The 18614-nt window shown below is 46.0% G+C and overlaps 1 protein-coding gene and 1 long non-coding RNA gene across 4 annotated transcripts in view; one reads left to right on the top strand and one right to left on the bottom strand.

Moving 5' to 3' along the window:
- Positions 1-18232, bottom strand: part of LOC138488876 (uncharacterized) — a 43435-nt gene extending 25203 nt beyond the window's left edge. For both annotated transcript variants that reach the window (XR_011274727.1, XR_011274726.1), the window contains exons 1-3: positions 17999-18232; positions 2151-2234; positions 1940-2060 (exon numbers count right to left, since the gene is read on the bottom strand). This is a non-coding gene — a long non-coding RNA (uncharacterized lncRNA). The remainder of the gene's footprint in view (positions 1-1939; positions 2061-2150; positions 2235-17998) is intronic.
- A 166-nt stretch (positions 18233-18398) lies between these two features.
- The window catches only part of SP3 (Sp3 transcription factor), a 191711-nt gene continuing 191495 nt past the window's right edge, over positions 18399-18614 (top strand). Inside the window, exon 1 of one of the 2 annotated variants that reach the window (XM_069616236.1) lies at positions 18399-18593. In XM_069616236.1, coding sequence (XP_069472337.1) covers positions 18587-18593 — 7 coding nt within the window. In that variant the 5' untranslated portion in view covers positions 18399-18586. The remainder of the gene's footprint in view (positions 18594-18614) is intronic. The other variant, XM_069616235.1, reaches the window with a different exon arrangement.

The raw sequence follows: 18614 nt of genomic DNA, 5'->3' as shown, positions 1-18614 counted from the left end.
GCACCCTGAGCCTGCTGTCACCCCTCTGCATCTGATCGAACTAGAAGGCCTGCAAAGAGGCTTCGACCCATTGGAATAGTGGGACCAACTTTTCTCTGCACCTTCATCAAACCCTGCAAGTAAGCCCTCTCGGAAGTGACCCTGGGCCAACCAGTGGGCTGACCAGCTTGCGCAGGACCTTTGTTCTGATACCGCCACCGTTTCGAGGAGGCCCTTGAAACTTGGTACATCGCAAGCTCTGTGTTCACAGCACTCTCACTCCGAATTTCGTACACTTGGCGTTCCCAGGTCTGGAGTAAAGAGAGAGTGCCGAACTGGAGTACACATGGTTATTGTGTCGCCCAGCCGTGGTGACGAATTTGGCAGGTGCATTGCAGCTGTGCCCTGAAGCCTGCTACAGTGAAACTGGCCTGATCCATCCACCAGGAGCGGAGAAATCACCACTGTCCCATTTGGGAATCAACATTGTGACTTCGTCGCTGAAAGATGCGGAGCCGCAGAATCGTCGCATTTGAACCTGCAACCGAAGTGGACTCAACTGCCTTAGTTTGGTCCGGAGTGCACCAGGGGCCTGTGAGTAATTGCAACCCTCATCGGTGGCCCCTAGCGCATCCATACATTTTTACGCACGACTCGCTCCTGAGGGCCCCTCTCTTTTCCACAGATAGCCTGAGCTATTGAACTATTCCCAACTCCTGGAACCTGTTCTGCCCTCTCAGGGAGGTCCTCCACGGATAGTGGGAACCTATTCTGCATCATCTCACCCACCTTCCTGAGCTGCTACAGACCCTTCAAGAGACCCCGTTTTTGCCCATCTGCACTATCGTGTGTGTCAGCATTGCAAGTACATTTGAGCAATAGGCTCCCCTCTTCTTGGGGACTGGACTGCCTTTCAGTTAGGTTTGGGATTACTGCACTGCAAAATTGCCTACAGACTCTTTGTACCACCTGCTTACTTCCCCTTTCTAGGTTGCGGACCTATTTCGTGCATTAACCTTTTAGGCCTCTTGGTCTTGTTTATATGTAGTTTAGTAGGATTGTGTTGGTTTAAAAGTGTTACTTTAATAACTATTGTGTTGAAACTCAAAGGCCTTGAATAAATGTAGTTGTATATATATATATATATATATATATATATATATATATATATATATATATATATATATATATATATATATATATATATATATGACTGGGAGTGATTTATAAGTATCATTTACTCTGTGTGCTCATTGAGGTCCTTCAGTCACCTTCACCCCTCCTGAGACCTAGTTTTGACTGCTGCCAATGCTACCTTGATTGGTCTGTATTGTCCAGAAGGTTACCCTGTTCCAAGAAACTAGGCTGGCCTTCTGAACCTCTGCCCATGTCATGGCCACTAATCAAGGGCCATCACTTTCATCCTCCAAAGGGTCCACCCGCTCCAGGCTCATAAGGACGTGTGCTCTGCACACTGTGTCCAAAGCATGTGCACCCAGGCCGGGCGTGGCCATTGGAAAGCATTGGAAGGCACATGCAGAAGTCTATGGGAGTGGTGAGGTGGGGCCACAAGGTGGAGCTAAATGGGAGTGGCTGGGTGCCAGGCTATTTAAGCCAGCTCCACCCGGGTGTAGAGGCTTCGCGTCTGTGTGCAGCGTAACGCTTACCGCCGACTGAAGCGCTTACCTGTTTCCAGCACAGCACGCATCTCATTAGGTCTTGGACATCATCTTCAGTGCGCGCCTACCTGATTACGGCTTGCATCTTTAGCACGCATCTACTCTGAATCCAGCCATACCATCGCTCACATCGCAGCTACTTCAACTCTACCTCTGCGACGCGCATCTTACCTGAATCAGCCACACCATCGCTCGAAGCGCAGCTATCTTAGCTCAGCATCTACAGCGCGCATTTTACCTGTCTCTACAAATCCATTGCCTGCAGCTCGTCTCATCCTCACCTGTCCGAGTGCACCTACGCAGGAGTCTTCTTCTAGTCCAGCATCCTCACGGATCTTCCATCTATCAGCCACTGACAGATTCTCAGATCGCCGCTCTCCATCATCTGACGCCAGGCTATCCCTGAACGCACAAGATTCGAAAATGAATAAACATTTAACGCTTGGCTGCTCAATACCTAAGCCTTGCATACCACCTTCAAACCCTACTTACCTTCTAGTGGGACCGCTCCATTCCCCTTCTGGCACCGTGTGGACTTGCTTCCAACACTGCGACGCAGCTTGGCCATCTTCACACCTATTGGGAAAAGGAAAGACATTATAAGAATTATGGACAAGAATCATTGGGAAAGGCATTGCAAAAGCATACGGACAATAATCATTGTTACGACCATTCCCTCCAAAGTGGATTGGTAGCAGCCGGTCTGGGCCATCACGTATACGGACCAGTGAAGCAACTAGGTCCATCTACAGCGCCCCTGCTGAAGAGAGGCAGGACAGAGCGCTCATCTTTACAAAACAACAGGTGAGAGTTTATGGGAAAATGCATGCTCCTCTCATTCGAGGGGGATCGCAATTCAGCCGCAGCATTTTCACTGCCTCTTACCTTCTCCCAAGGTCATTGCCAGCAACCAGAGCAGTCCACACTACAGCAGCTGGGGGTAAACCCAGATCCAGGGGAGCCAAGTCCAGGGAGGGCTCCAACGTCCCCGTAGAGATCAGATGAGCGTAACAGCCCAGCAGGTCAGAGTTCAGAAATCCATCTGAACAAATTGGTGTACAGCTGTGGGATAGGACTGAAGGTATCCCGTGTTGCACACTAGTGAAGGCATTTCAGATTACCGCTACCCAGGACACATAGGGCCTCATTACACGGTAGGCGGTAAACATGGTTGCAGCCGGTATTTTACTGTGTCCGCCTTGGTGGATGGCGGAATTACCGCCCTACTCCAAGGTGAGCGGGGGCGGTAATTCCCCATTCACCAAGGCCCTTCCCCATTCCCATTTTTGCCCCCATAAGGCATAATGGGAATGGGGAAGGCGCTAATTACGGTACCGTAATTAGCACCAAGGTCCCTTTGCGGGTTAGTTTTTTAACGCAGTACCAACCCGCAAAGGGACCTCGTAATAAGGCGGTAAGGGTTAACAGTCACCGGTAGCATTACCGGTGACCGTTAACCCTTACCGCCTTCCGTGTAATGAGGCCCATAGTAACTTAGTAGTGATACCGTAAAGGTCATAGACTTATCTAGAATTTTGGATAGAATTACCAGCAGAACCTTAATTGCTTCTAAATCAGAAACTCTTAGAATGATGCGTGCTGAGAGAGGTGTACCTGCTTAAGGTACAAAATTAGAAATGATTCAAAGAATCATGGAATGGCAAGAGTTGCAACTTGATGCCATAACCACTGAGGAGAGTGCGGAAGGAGGCGGAGCTGCTTCCACTGACAGAACTGACAGTTCTGTCGCTGCCCTCATGCATGGTGCCCATGGTGACAGAGAGGATGCAATGTTCAATGTTTCCTCTGCAAGCTCTGATGCTGAGGCCATGCTGGAATTAAAGAAACAAGAGCTGATGTTTAATCAGAGAGAGCTTGATTTCCACATGTCCACATGGCTAGGATGAAAATAGAGCAGGCAGAAAAACAGGAGGACAGGGATCACCAATTGGATCTGGCCACGTTTCAAGTTTCCAATGGATCCAAGAGTTCTGGACATAGGTCTAGGTCCTCTTCACATCCACGATTTCCAAAATATCTGCTCATTGTGTATGAGGAGAAGAATGACATTATGGACTGGTTGAATTCATTTGAGTATGCATGTGCAGTTCAAGAGGTTGTGAATGCTGATATGATTGCAGTTGCTCAGCAGACGACCCCATTCTGGGTGCAGTGCTATTATGGAGATGTCAAAGGCTGAAAGAGTAGATTTTGCAATGTTGAAGCAAACTCATCTTAAAGTTTGGCAATACGCCTGCCCAATACTTGAAGAGGTTCAGAGAGTACAAAAAGAAAGAAGGTAGTGGGTGTCATATGAGACTGATTATTTAAAGAACTTGACTGGCTGGGTTGAAGGCTATAAGGTCACCACCTTTGATGGTATGATATGCCTTGTCATGCTTGAACATATTTTTGCATCTTGCTCCCCTGAACTTAACCAGCACTTGGCTGATTCAAAGGAGTTAGATCCTAAGAGGCTGGCTATTGCAGCAGATTTGTGGATGTCACAGAGTGTCCCATAAAGACAAAACTCATCCTGGTAAGCAGGAGGAGGGGAAACAGTCCAAAGATAAGGAGGGTGGGGGATCTGATAAAACTTCCTCCCAAAAGAGCCATAAAATGAAATTTAAGGCTAAGTCACAAGAGAACACACAGGGTAGTGGGGGTTATCCTCCTAGACAGAACTCTGGTTACAGTAAGCCTCCCTATGTCCCAAGTCCCAGTGGTTCTTGTGTGGCTTGCGGAGCAAGTGACCATGTGAAGGGGGACCCCAGATGTAAGGTCAAAACCTTGGGGGTGCACTCTGCAAATCTGGCCTTCTCTTATGAGGAGGAAGAGATCACAGGGGCATCCTTCTCCTCATACTCCTTCCCCAGTGGGATAGACTGAGGTAGTTTTAGTTTCCCTGGGTTCCGGGAGCCTAGAGTCTCAGAGGCTTATGCTAGGATTCCTGATAATATCAAGCAATATTTTAAAGACAGTGTGCTAGTTAATGGAGTAGATACTCCTGCCCTTAGAGATAGTGGGTGCAGCAGAACTGTAGTGGATTCTACCTTGGTAGACCCAGAGGAAGTTGCCAGAGCTCCTCTGTTACCCACTAAGTTGGCTGATGGCCCGCCTCTCAAGTTCCCAGTCATGCCTGTAAATCTTACTATAAATGGAACAGCGGTCAGGATTCCAGTGAGCATTCAGAGAGATGTACCAGGAAAGGTACTGCTGGGGAATGATACACAGAGCTCTAGGGCTTGTAGTGATACAGCAGAGAGACCATGCACAAGGTCACAAACAAGGGTTGCATTGGCCAAGTCCAATGCCAAGCGTAAGCCAAAGGGGAAACCCAAGGCTAAAAGAGTCAAGAAAGACAAAAGAGGGAAAGAGAATATTCCCCCTAACTCACCTACCACTGAGGTGGAGGTATAGTTGGTCAAACACCTGAACTTGACGAGGAAGAGGTGTTACCTGAAATCATTGATGCCAATGGCATCCTGAACTACACGGTTGGTTAGTAGAAGGTGTTCCTGACAGGATTGAGTTCAGTTAAGGACCAACGTGAGTGCCCATCTTTGGAAAGCCTAAGAAGACAGGCCTGCTCCCAGCTGGAGGGTGAACCTCCTGGGAATCGCAGGATTTAAAGGGAAGGTGGGCTCCTCTACAGAAGGTGACCATAGGAGGTTGGTGGTTCCCCTTGCAAGACCCTTCCTCTTGCAGTTGGTGAATGAAGTCCCCCTTTCTGGTCACCTTGGTATCAAGAGAGCAAAGCAAATATTATCCATGCACTTCTACTGGCCCAAGATGGGGGTGCAAGTAGAAAAGTCACTGCAGGATTTGTGCCATATGCCAATTATTTGGGAAAAGTGGCACAACAATCCAAGCTCCGTCAGTACCACTCCCAGTGGTGGGGGTACCATATGAGAGGGTAGGGATCGAGTTTGTTGGTCCCTTTGACCCCCCAAACATCCTGAGGGGATAGGTTTATCCTGGTGCTGGTCGACCATGCCACCAGGTATCCTGAGGCCATCCCATTGAAAACTGTAATTGCCAAGTCAGTTGCAAAAGCTTTACTTGGCATATTTACTAGGGTTGGCTTCCCTAAAGAAGTTGCGTCTGATATGGGCAGCAACTTTATCTCAAAGTATATGCATGCCATGTGGAAGGAATAGGATGTCATCTATAGGTTTTCATCCGCATACCACCCACAAACCAATGGTCTTGTTGAGCGGTTTAACAGGACCTTAAAAGCATGATTGCCGCTCTGGAAGAGCCCCACAAGAAGATTGGATCTTCTATTACCATGCTTACTGTTTGCCAACAGAGGGGTACCTCAGGAGGGTGTTGGCTTCAGCCCCTTTCTACTTTGTTTGGTCACCCTGTGAGGGGACCCTTAGCAATAGTCAAGGAGGGGTGGGTGATGCCCACTCCCCCAGTCACTACCAATGTAGTAGACTATGTGCTAGGACTCAGAAAAAGGATGGTACTCCTGATGGGTCTGGCTAGTGAGAACAGGAAGGCAAGCACTGGTGAAACATTGGTATGACCAGAAAGCTGCCCTCATCAATTTCACACCAGTCTAGCAAGTTCTGATCATGAATCCCTTTACAGGACAAATGGTCAGGCCCTTACACAGTGGTGGTGTCTCTGGGTGAGGCCAACTATTTGGTGGACCTTGGAAGAGCTGGACAAGCTCCAAAAGTGTTCCATGTAAATAGACTGCAGGCTATCCCAAGAGTTGAAAATGCTGCACTGCTGCTGGCTTCAGATGAGGAGTCAGACCCTCTCACTGGCCTGTTCTAGGGCAGTCCTTCCAATAGCTTCATTGAGGGTGTCACAGTGGCCCCTCACCTGACTTCTGATCAACAAGCTGAGGTTAAAGGTTTGCTGAGGCAGTGTTCCCCATTGTTCTCACAAAATCATGATGCGACACCTTGGTGCAAACATGACTTTGACACAGGAGATAGTACCTACTAAAAGTAGGGGATACAGGATGTCAGACAAAGTAAGTTCTTACATTAAGACAGAGGTCAACAAAATGTTGGATCTTGCAGTGATTGAACCCTTTAGTAGTCCTTGGGCCAGCCCGGTGGTTTTGGTTCAAAAAGGCAGGTACCTCCGAGTTGAGGTTCTCTGTGGATTACAGGGCTCTAAATGCTGTCACCAAGACAGATGCACACCCCTTGCCTAGAACAGATGAGTTGGTGGATACTTTGGGTGCTTCCAAATACCTCAGCACATTTGACCTCACTGCATGCTATTGGCAAATAGCCCTTGCAGAACATGCCAAGGAGAAGACAGCTTTCTCAACACCAGAGGGTATTTACCAGTTCAGGGCAATGCCTTTTGAGTTGACGAATGCACCTGCCAGTTTTCAGAGAGTTGTGAATCATGTCCTTAATGGGTTGGATGAATTATGTCTAGCATATCAGGATGATATATCAGCTTTCAGTGCCACCTGGGAGGATCACGTGAAACACCTTAGGATTGTGTTGCAGGCTCTTCACAAGGCCCACTTGACCATAAAGGCCAGTAAATGCCAAATTGGACAAGCCTCAGTGGTTTACCTTGGGCATGAAGTAGGTAGAGGGAGGATACAGCCTCTACCCAGTAAAGTACAAGCAGTACAAGACAGGCCTACCCCCACTACTTTTATTTTTTTTTTTTTTTATTAAAAATGTTTCAGTTTAAATTTAAACTTTTCATTTTATCTTATCACAGTTGTTATATTTTAAAACTTCATTTTAGTCAATTCACGTTTTCTATTCTTTCAATGATCTTCTTGCAAAAATGAAAGATTATGTAAGTCATTTGTTTCTCATCTTTGATCAGCACTCAACGTCTTTTGTGTTGACTCCAAATAAGATCTGCATATAGTTCTTTCTTTACTGAGGGCGAGGCATATCATCATTAGGTGATACAGACTTTCTGTCTCGTCCTGATTTTTGCATATCAGACAAGAAATTTCTTTATTCACTAGCTGTTTAGTTCTTACAAGTCTTTCTCTAGTGGGTAGTAAATTAAGACGGAATTTAAAAAAAAACATTCTTATTTCTTTGTCCGGAAATATCACCAGGTACGGTGGGAGGACGTTGATCGCGCTAATTTCTGCTTTACTTGCTATATTTTCTTTGTATCGAATTATACATTCATTAGTGCTTATCCAATCTTGGTACATTAATCGTTTCTTGGCATGTTGGGGCCTCATTTGTAGCATTTCTTCTGTTATATCTTCATTTCCTAATGCTCTTAGTATTTGTTGTTTCCATTTAGACAGGGCCCTAGCGTTTATCGCATCGGGCTTTGCTGTGAAGATTTCTAACGCCGGGATTGTTTGTTCCCAAGTTATTTTCCGATACAGATCAAGTTTTTTCCAAAGTACCACCGATGCCAGTGATTGCACTGCAATTTCTGCTCGGATACGGGTTATCGGGAACGATTTGGGCAACCTCATTATTTTCCGCCAAAACGTTGCTTCCAAAATTTCTTTTCCGACAGATTAATCAGTGTTTCACTTCCATATGTCAGGATAGGGATAACTTTACTCCTATAGAATGCAATGATCGGTTGGTACGAAAATTTGCCATATTTTTCGTGGAGTATATATCCTTGTCTCGCCAGGGCCATTACTTTTTTTTTATCTGTATCTCCCATTCTTTTTCTTCCTTAGTTTGACTAATCAATATGCCCAGATATTTATATGATGTTACAATGTCAATAATGGAGGAGTTAATGTATATCATTGGTTTTTTTTCATTTGGTTTCAATTTCATAATAGTCATGATTTTGGTTTTTGCTATATTTATTTTCAACTCATTTCTTTCCATATAGTCTACCAGCATTTGGAGACTCTCTTGTAGACCTTTCGGTGTTTTATCCAATAATATGATGTCATCCGCATATATCATTATCGGTATCTTTATTGAGTTAATTTTCGGTGGAAATATTCTGTCCGAGGTCATTTCACATGGGAGATCTGATGTGAACAAATTGAAAAGTGTGGCTGCCAATGGACACCCCTGTTTCAAACCATTCCAGGTTTCAATGTACGCGGTCATATGCCCCTCCTCAGTCAGCCTTACTCGTATTTTTGTTGAAGAATAGAGCAGATTTATTGGTTGTATTATGTGTGGGGCGGGGGCAGTTCCACTTGACCAGTTTGTTCCACAGCAATTGGCGATTCACGCAATCAAACGCAAGATGTAAGTCTACTAATGCTATCCAAACCTGTTGCTTGGAACACAGTGCTTCATGTTTTAAAAGATTCAGCAGAAATAGGTTGATGTTAGTACCAACTGCGCAAACAAAGCCCGTTTGTCGAGTAGCAAAACGTTTGTTTTCTGAGGCCCAAGCCGTTAGTGACCTTAGTAGAATAGTAGCGAAAATTTCGCCCAACGGATCTAATAATGCAATGGGCCTATAGTTTGTTGGGTTCTCTTTATCTCCTTGCTTAAAGATAGGGATCAGAACCGCTAGTTTCCAAGTTGCAGGAATTTGGTGTAATTGGTTAATCAATTTAATGATTTGTAATAACATATCCGCCCATATCTCTGGATCAGCTTTGATTGTAGCGTTTGTCAGGCCATCCGGTCCGGGCGCTCTTGATTTATTCAATTTCGTGATTATATGTAGGATTTGTTGTCTGGTAGTGGTAATTGCCCATTTATTCATTTTCTGTTGGGGTTCGGCTTCAGGGGTGTCCTTCTTATATACAGCGGAAAGATGTTCTATCCAACGTGCTTTAGTCACATTTTGTATCCTTCGATGTTGGACACCTTGTGTGGGATTTAACAGACTCCATAAATCACGCGTATTGCGATTATTCAGGCATGCTAACATTTGCTCTGAATCTTGTTACCCCCACTACACAAACCCTAGTGAGAGCCTTTATAGGACTCACTAGGTGCGACAGAAATTTCATGGCAGACTATGGCACCATAGCTGCCTCTCTGACTGCTCCCAACTCCTAAGAAACCGAAGAAGGTAATTTGGTCTGAAAAGTGTGGGAGGGCCTTCAATGGATTAAAAGACTCCTTGTGCCAGGCCCCTGTTCTCAGGGCCCCTCATTATCAAAGACCTTTTATTGTGCAGACAGATGCCTCCGACACTGGGATAGGAGCTGTACTATCACAAGTAAATGAGAAGGGTAAGGAATGCCCTATTGGCTTCATTAGTCACCAGCTGAAGGACAGAGAGCTCAGGTGGACAACAGTAGAGAAATAATGTTTCTCTGTGGTGTAAGCCCTAAGGAAGCTGAGGCTCTACCTCTATGGGACCCACTTAACTGTGCAAACTGACCATAGGCCCTTAAAGTGGCTAATGAACATGAAGGGAGAGAATCCAAAGTTGCTCAGGTGGTCCATAAGCCTTCAACTTCACTATTGAGCATAGGCCAGGTGTCCTACATAGCAATGCTGATGGGTTGTCCAGAATGTTTAACCACCCTGAACATGAGACTCATCCAGGGGTGGATTAATTCCCCCTGTCCTTGGTCTGGGAGGGGCAAGTGTTAGGAACGATTCCCATTTTATGTGAAATGTTCCTTCCAGTTGTGTACCTCCCAACTTTGCTGCTGTTTAACACCATAGTCTGACTTTGCCGGAGGAGCACAGCCTTCAGCTGCACTCCCCTGGGCTTTTCATTCACTTTGTTATTGTGAAACTGACATGCCCTTAAAGGCAGTCAGTACTGGGAGACTGTTTCCCTTAGTCCTTGTCAATGTTACAACTTTTCTACATGTTGCAAGTGTGCAATGTATCTTGCAGTATAGTGCACTTGGGTATTCCTGTCATTTCTAAAGGCCCTAGATACTCTCAAATGATTTTTAGGAGAAGGGCAGATGTGCCTCAGACAGGGCTGGTGGCAGCTTATCTTTTCATATATTTGTAACCCTTTTCTGCTAGGTAAACCGCGTTTGGCACGAATAGGTGGCATGGCTCCAAAATGGCCATGCCACAAGGCTCTTTGTCCTGTCCTTTGGCCATCTTGCCCCTTCCCCAGGTCAAGCCGACCCAGGACAGTCCTTATTTGGGCATGCATTCTCCTGTGAAATACCAAACTTTCACTGGCTTCTGCATGCCTTCTGTGTATGCTTCCAGGATGTGGTTGGATGGTCTGGTTCCAATACACATCCTGGGTGCCAGAGAGTCTGGTGTGCTGTGAATGCCTGGGACCACCGTGGTCCATGATTGGCCCATGTATGGTGTGCCTGTATGTGAGTAGATCTCCCATTGGGTCCTCTTTGTTTTGCCGCGAAGGAGATTCTGGATAAGAGAGGGCTCCAAACACCTATACTATGTCGATCTCTTGAGTTCTCACTGAACGAAGGATAGGATTCAAGTATCCTGAAACTAAGAAGCTGAGTCGAGGAACCGCTGGAAGGTTTGGCACCCTGAGCCCGCTATCGTCTCGCTGGCCCTCTCTGTAGCTGATCGAACTAGGTCTGCGAAGACGCTTCAACCCATTGGGAAAGTGGGACCAACTATTCTCGGCACCTTCATCAAACCCTGCAAGTAAGCCTTCTCAGAAGTGTCCCTGGGCCAACCAGTGGGCTGACCAGCCTGCGCAGGACCTTTGCTCTGATACCGCCAGCGTTTCGAGGAGGCCTTTGAAACTTGGTAGATCGCAAGCTCTGTGTTCACGGCACTCTCACATCGAATTTCATATACTTGGTGTTCCCAGGTCTGGAGTAAAGAGAGATAGCCCGAACCAGAGTGCACGCGCTGTGGTGACGAACTTTGCAGGTGCACTGCAGCTGTGCCCCTCTGTACCCTGAAGCCTGCTATAGTGAAACTGGCCTGATCCATCCACCTGGAGCAGAGAAATTGCCACTGTCCCGTTTGGGAAACAACATTGTAACTTCGTTGCTGAAAGCCACAGAGTCGCAAAATCGCTGCATTTCAACATTTAACCGAAGTGGACTAGACTGCCGAAGTTTGGTCCGGACTGCGCCAGGGGTCGGTGAGTAATTGCAACCCTTACCTCTGGCCCCTAGTGCATCCATCCATTTTTACGCACGAGTGGCCCCTCTCCTTTCCACAGATAGCCTGAGCGATCAAACTATTCCCAACTCCTGGAACCTGGTCTGCCCTTTCGGGAAGACCCTCCACGAATAGTGGGAACCTATTCGGCATCACCTCACCCACCTTCCTGAGCTGCTACAGACCCTTCAAGAGACCCCGTTTTCACCCATCTGCACTACCGCGTACGCCAGCATTGCAAGTACATTTGAGCAATAGGCTCCCTTCTTCTTAGGGAATGGACTGCCTTTCAGTTAGGTTTGTGACTACTGCAGAATTGCCTAAAGACTCTTTGCACCACCTGCTTCCTTCCCTTTTCTAGGTTGTGGACCCATTTTGTGCATTAACCCTTTATGCCACTCGGTCTTGTATATGTGTAGTTTACAAGGATTGTGTTGGTTCAAAAGTGTTACTGTTAATAACTGTTGTGTTGAAACTCAAAGGCCTTTAATAAATGTATTTGTATTTTTAATATATATATACACCTGACTGGGAGTGATTTGTAAGTGTCCTTTACTCTGTGTGCTCATTGAGGTCTTTCAGTCACCCTCACCCCTCCCGAGACCTAGTCTTGACTGCCGCCTATGCTACCTTGATTGGTCTGGCTTGTCCAGAAGATTACCCTGTTCCAAGAAACTAGGCTGGCCTTCTGAACCTCACCCCACCAGGTTAGAGTTCAGAAATCCATCTTAACAGTGGGGCATGGCCAATCACTCCCATGGATAATTGCCACTCCGCCTCCTGCCCCTTCCTGGCCAGTCAGCATGTTGAATGCAGCTGCATGGGGTAAAAGGAAATTGAAAACATGGTGGGCAGGATGGGGTTAAAACACCTTTCGGTGATGAAAAGGGCATCAAGGTTGTTGTGCGAGATACGGTTATTACAAACTTCTTTTTATTGATTTTTCCAAATCTTAAGTAGACCAGATACCTCCAATCGCAAGATTTTATATTAAGTCACAATCCAATTAGGTGACACATATAGTCGTGCAAGAATAATATCTATATAAATATAAGACGCTGATCCTCCTCTGTACACCCCGCTGCCCAATGCATGTACTCATTCCACTCCTGTACTCCTTCCACTACCCTTTCAGCGATCCTGTGCTGGAATACGATACAGCCAGCCAATGAACACCAACTCAAGTGGCCCCCAAACATCCCATAAAAGTCAAATTACATGCAAAGTGATTCAGGCAGTTTGATATCCTACATTTGACCACTCTACCGAGGCCTCAGGGCGGCATCAGGTGCACCTGGAACAAGTCGCACACATCATGCCAGATGCTGGAATAGTCTGTTACAGAGTCATTCCTATTCATTCGGTCCATAATAGATATCTCAACTTTGGTAAACTTTTGTAAATCCTTCAACTAGCAGCCCAGGAGCAGACTAGGCATATTACCTGCAATTACGGTTCTACGTTTGGCCAGAATGAACCCCAAAAAGAGAACCGTATAGAACATTTTACTCCATTTCCCCTCTCGACAAATGATCAGGCCCAGCAACCCTAGTTTCACTGACGCTAGAGTCTGCTGCCCAGTGAATTCTGCGAGTTTACTTGACACTTCGCTCTAAAACAGCTGGACAGTATCACATTCCCACCACATGTGTACAGGGCTCAAAATTAGGATTCGACGAGTCAGAGCTAAAACCAGCTCCTGGGAGTCGGCATAGACAAGAAAGCAGGAGCAACCACTGGGAAACAAGGATCGAGTAACCACCGCCTCACAAATCAAATTTACACGTTCAATATGCAAAACTATTGCCCATTATGTATGATCCATTATGTTTAAATGTGTACTAGATCTGCCCCAATTTGTCTTCATCAGCATTCTCCAATACTCAAAGTCAATGTCACAAATGCAGGGTTGTAAGGCACCAATTGGACCACTGAGCCAAAAGTAGCTCCTGGTAGCTGTTGGTGGCAAGCAGATCAGGCTCTCGTAGACTTAAAGCTGGAGCTGAATTGCTCCCAGCAATTTCGAACCATGGTTTAAGTAGGAACCGATTGGCCTTTTACATTGCATTGGCACCGGCAGGGTTTGAAATGGAGGGGAGCTATTTATATATTATTATTATACAATCTATAAATAAACATTAGGACACATTTATACAACATATAAAGCATAGGGGGTTGTAAATAATGGTCAAAATAAAATGTTTGCATCTCATGTGGAAGTTCAATTTGCGGAACACTATGCACTAGCTGCCCCTCCCCCCAACCCTGTGGTAGCTCCTGGACACTGGTTCACGCTGGATACCCAGGAGCTGCTTTCAGTCCCTGCTCATCCAATCTTAATTTCGACCCCTGCATCGGGCACCATTTTTGCCACAACAAGGGTAATGTATGCTTACATAGTACATTGTACCCAATGCACCCGGCGATAGGATTTTGAACAAATAATAGGGTACATTTAACGTCAGTTTCACTGCCCAGGCATATTTTTTAAGTGCACAACGGAACTTGCGATGAGCTCTGCAGCCACTTTGTCAGTAGATGAACTGCAGAAGCTTTGTCAAACCAGGGACCTCCTTTGTGGCAGTAAGGTGAAGAAGACAGAACTTCTTAAGAGTCTCTAGCTTAAGATCCCTTTTCGCTGGGGAGCGTAGATGGGGACAGCGATGATGCCTCCCACGATTTCTCCCAGAAAGCAGGTAGCCTGGTCTCCCAGAGGTCCCAACTTCTGTACGGTCATGGGTGTTTGTTATGGACAACCCGAAAGTCAAAGTCAACACAATCTTGTAGTAGTATGTTTTCAAAGGACTTTCCTGTTCTTCTTTAAAATCTTGAATGGTGTTATAAGAAAATGGTGCAAAGCCCAGAAGCCTCTACAGAGTCCTGGTATGGAAATAAGAACTCTTGAGAAACTCTGTGGGCCAAGCCCAGTCAAAAGGGTAAAAACTCCTCGAAAGTGAAAAACCCTGTGCAGGTTTTCCTTCTTCCAGTCTAAGTCAGACTGTAGTATAGGAAGGTAGATCTCCGTAGTGCTCAGAGTCCGAGTTATTGCAGGTCAGGTTCGCTTGCAAAATGCAAAAGCCTGCAGGGCAATGCAGCGGGAAGCCCGCGGGTGGAGAAGGGTGTCCAAGCAGCCAAGCCACGAGGGAAAATCTCAGGAGCAAGCAGGAGAGAGAACGACTTCCGAATAGTGGAGATGTGAGAGAGAGGAGCTGCAGAGAGAGTCTGTTGGCCATAGGAATAGACAAATGCGGACGAAAATGAAAGGCAGCTGGGAGTAAGTGACCCACCAGAGAGCAGAGAAGGCAAGGCAGGGAGGTAGCCAAGAGAGCCCCAGAAGGGCAGAGGAGGAAGGGGATGAGAGCCAGAGAGCCCCCGGGGAGGAGAGATGAGGCGAATGGCTAGAAGCAGCTGGCATGCAAACGAAAAACTAGCGTTAGTGCTCACAAAAGAAAAACGAAGCAACGCACACTTCCAACCTTTAGCACTGCTTATGAGCATTCAGTCAGCGTGTCTAAGCGAGAAGTGCTCAGTGCTCCCACCATGTGGAAAGACTAGAACACTGGGTTTGTAAAGCAAATGAAGACACATTCTCTGCCATCTTGAGTGGGTTAGTGAAAAGTAAGGATGTTTGTCACCATCTTTGCCACAAGGACCATGAAGACAGATTCCCAACAATGGGTTTCCGTTAAGTCCTGGTTTAGCCAACCTGGAGCAGATTTATCCGATAGGGAACCATTCCTCAAGGAAAAGAAGTGGGCCTTAAAGATATGGAAGCAGAGGGCGCTGCTGCTCTGGACAGACAGAAATGGGAGGGCTGCCACTGCTCTAGAAGAGCAAAATCTACGGGATGCTGTGGAGCCAGAAGAGAGGAAACAGCAGGGCATTCTGCTCCTGCGCATGATGGAGATAGAGCAGCACAGGGAAGAAAGGGAGGAGAAGGTCTTAATAAATGATTCTGCTCCTGAGCAGAAGCCTTTTATAAGAAAATGAAGGCTGAAGTCTTCAGGAAGTTCTGCAAGACCCCCTGAACAGTACCCCAGGAGCTCTAGAGAACTCACCAAAAATGAAGGACAAACTTGAGGTGTTTGCAAATCAATCTTTGAAATATCTGGATGGACGGGTTACAGGTAACAAAGTTGAAACATTTAAGGGCATACTCAATCTGAATGCATGTGACCAGCATCTAGTGGACAAGAGTAGCACAGACCTAAGGGTGCTTGGGAAGGCTGCTGACAGGTATGTGAGCAGTTGAGCCCAGAAGAAGGATCAGGCAAATACACATAAACCAGATGACAAGGTAATTGATCAAAGTAAACACAAGGAAGGCAAGAGCACAGGCACCCCCTCCAGCCAAGAAATTGCCCCAAAAGTAAAAATGGAAATCCCTGACAGATGTTTTATCAACATCTGCAGAAAGGAGCGAGGGCACCCCTAGCACTGGGACGCCCACCACTACAGAAGCAATAGTCTGCTTTCTATGTGGTGACTTATACTCAATCAGCACTAGGAAATGGTAGAACAAAACCTTAATTGGCGCTTGAAACATTCGAAAACCAGCATTGGATATCAGACTTGAACACACTTTCTATTTAGGGAAAAGGATTTCCGCAGGCCAGTCAGCGCCTTCCACGTAAATATTAATTTGTATGGACTACATATAAAATGATTACTAACTGCATGAAATGATACTACGTATACTTATTCATCTGAATTACTTAGAATTATGTTTTGTTCCCCTTCTCTAGTTTGTTGCATCTCTGGATCTACTCCTTGGGGGCGGGAGATGGACTTGCTGAACAGTTAGTCCCCGGATGTATCAGAGAATGTGATAGTCTAAGGTTGTGACACTAGTCAGTGTACAAAGGCTACATCTGACCCTGAACAAGGTTGCTAGGACACTGCAGTGGTGTACAAGTAGGCAAAGAGTATATGTCTAGTCAGTGCTCCTATCGGGAGCTTACTCAGGGCCTATTTGCCTGCCATAGTCCTTTCCCCAAACACATGTACTGTGCTCGTACCTAATGGCTCAAAAAACAAAAACGTGCACAATGGGGCCTTCTCACGACTGGCTAAAAGCGCAGACGAGAAAAAGAAACTATTGCCATTGGACTGGTGTATAACAAAAGACGAGAGTACGAAAAATAAGCTTTTTAAATAAGTACCATGTTCAGAAAAAGTTTTGACTATTTACCAAATTATCTCGTAAAATGTCCAAGTTCTACTTTGCGTCACTTGTTTCAGCTGAAAATGTTCTCCAGTCATGAAATAATAGGGGCTAGAACACAAATTGAGAGAGCAAAACGGTTTTTTTAGGCAATTGAAACATCTTTTTGTTGAATATTCATAACTCCAACAGCTAAGATTTCAATATTTTTCTAGCTTTATATATAATGTAATTATTTTAACAACGATGAATGCTAGGATAGGATCTTGGAAGGAAATCAAGTGTCATTAATTGAGCTTTCGGGTTTTTATTAATGTTGGCTAATACGTATGAACTCTGATGTTTAGTATTACTATATGAATTATTGTTTTGTTTAGTAATTAGTTATTGGAATTTTGCATTTGTGTGAAAGGTTGGGTTTTCACACCATAATACAATAATTAATACTCGCTGACAGAAGAGGAGTGAGGTGGTGCAGTGTTGGGGGGGGGGGGTATTCAGAAGATATGCTTAATTACTGGCCATGTCCACTATGTCGTAAATGATTGCATTTCCCTAAATAAATATATAAGGCAAAAACATAAAATGCATGCCACCAAGCATTTTAAATAATGAAGTGTGCACATTGTCATCCTGACTTACGTCCTAGATAAAAATGAATGATTTAGTAAGTTCTTGAGAAAGAAAAAAAAACATAATAAATTTATGCGCTGGGGTGATTAAAAGAATATTTAGGTTTACCCAAGGTATTGCATCTAAGATTTAATTTCATAATTGTATAAAGGGTACATGTATGTGTCGTACATTTATTACCAAAAAATGTTCTATACAGACACGTCAATGCGGGATTGCTTAGGTTTTAAATCGTATACATTGAAAACAAGTATGTTGCCAATGTTCAATGAAGTTGAACATAATATGAACAGGTACATCTGAACTATAGGCTCGAACAAAACTCGAAACTTGCGAAAAACATTCGCTCCCGCATCAATCAGTGGGAAACAATAGAATGTCATCTTTACATTCCGTAGGGAGGGTGGGTAGTTGCTCTCCTCCAGTGGGTGCTTGGGTTGTAAGCTGTCAGCGCACACCACGACTCTCCCAAGTCAACAAGATACGGATGTTAACATAACTGCGGTGCAGTCGTATATAGTACCGCATTTCATTTTACTAGTTAGTGCACGTGTACAAACAAGAAAAGCACAGACCCGTTACTACTCTCTGGGGAGCTCCGCTCCCGCGCAGCTGTCAAAAGCTCGCGTTGACAGGAGGCGGCGCTAGAACCGGGTGTCCATTTATTGTGCGGAGCGGGTTTCCGGGTACAGCCGCTAAAAATGGTTGGACGACAGGGTATAGAGTGCTTCGCCTCTCCAGGCGTTGGAATAGAAAAGTGGCCCAAGAGCACAGGAAACCCGTACACTCCCAGCGGGTGTCACCGGCAGTCATTGTCCCCAGACACAGCCAGACAGACACGGGTGCCAACCGGAAGTCCCAGCATCTCTGACCCCGGAACAGACAAGTCGCCCAACCAGTCAGAACGCAACCCCCACCACACCGGGCCAATGCCGGCAGAGAAGAGGGGCGGGATTTCCGGCTCGTGACGTTTGCTTTCCCCCCTCGGTTGGCTGCAAGCCCCACCTTTTGTGTTTTCCCGCACCGTCAATCAAAAAAATAAGGGGAAAAAAACCCGGCCGGGTCTGCCGGTTCCGCAGCCCGTGCTCCGCACCATGGCCCAGCGCTAAGCCTCTCCCGCGGCAGCCATGGCCCGGCGCTGAGCTCGCCGCACCGTGCGCGCCATGACCGGTACGTAGAGCACATCCCGGG

This window comes from Ambystoma mexicanum, chromosome 9, assembly GCF_040938575.1.
Source record: "Ambystoma mexicanum isolate Mex_15411 chromosome 9, UKY_AmexF1_1, whole genome shotgun sequence".
NCBI classification, from domain to species: domain Eukaryota; kingdom Metazoa; phylum Chordata; class Amphibia; order Caudata; family Ambystomatidae; genus Ambystoma; species Ambystoma mexicanum.
Note: the sequence above shows the minus strand (reverse complement) of the source record. Positions and strands in the feature narration are given on the sequence as shown.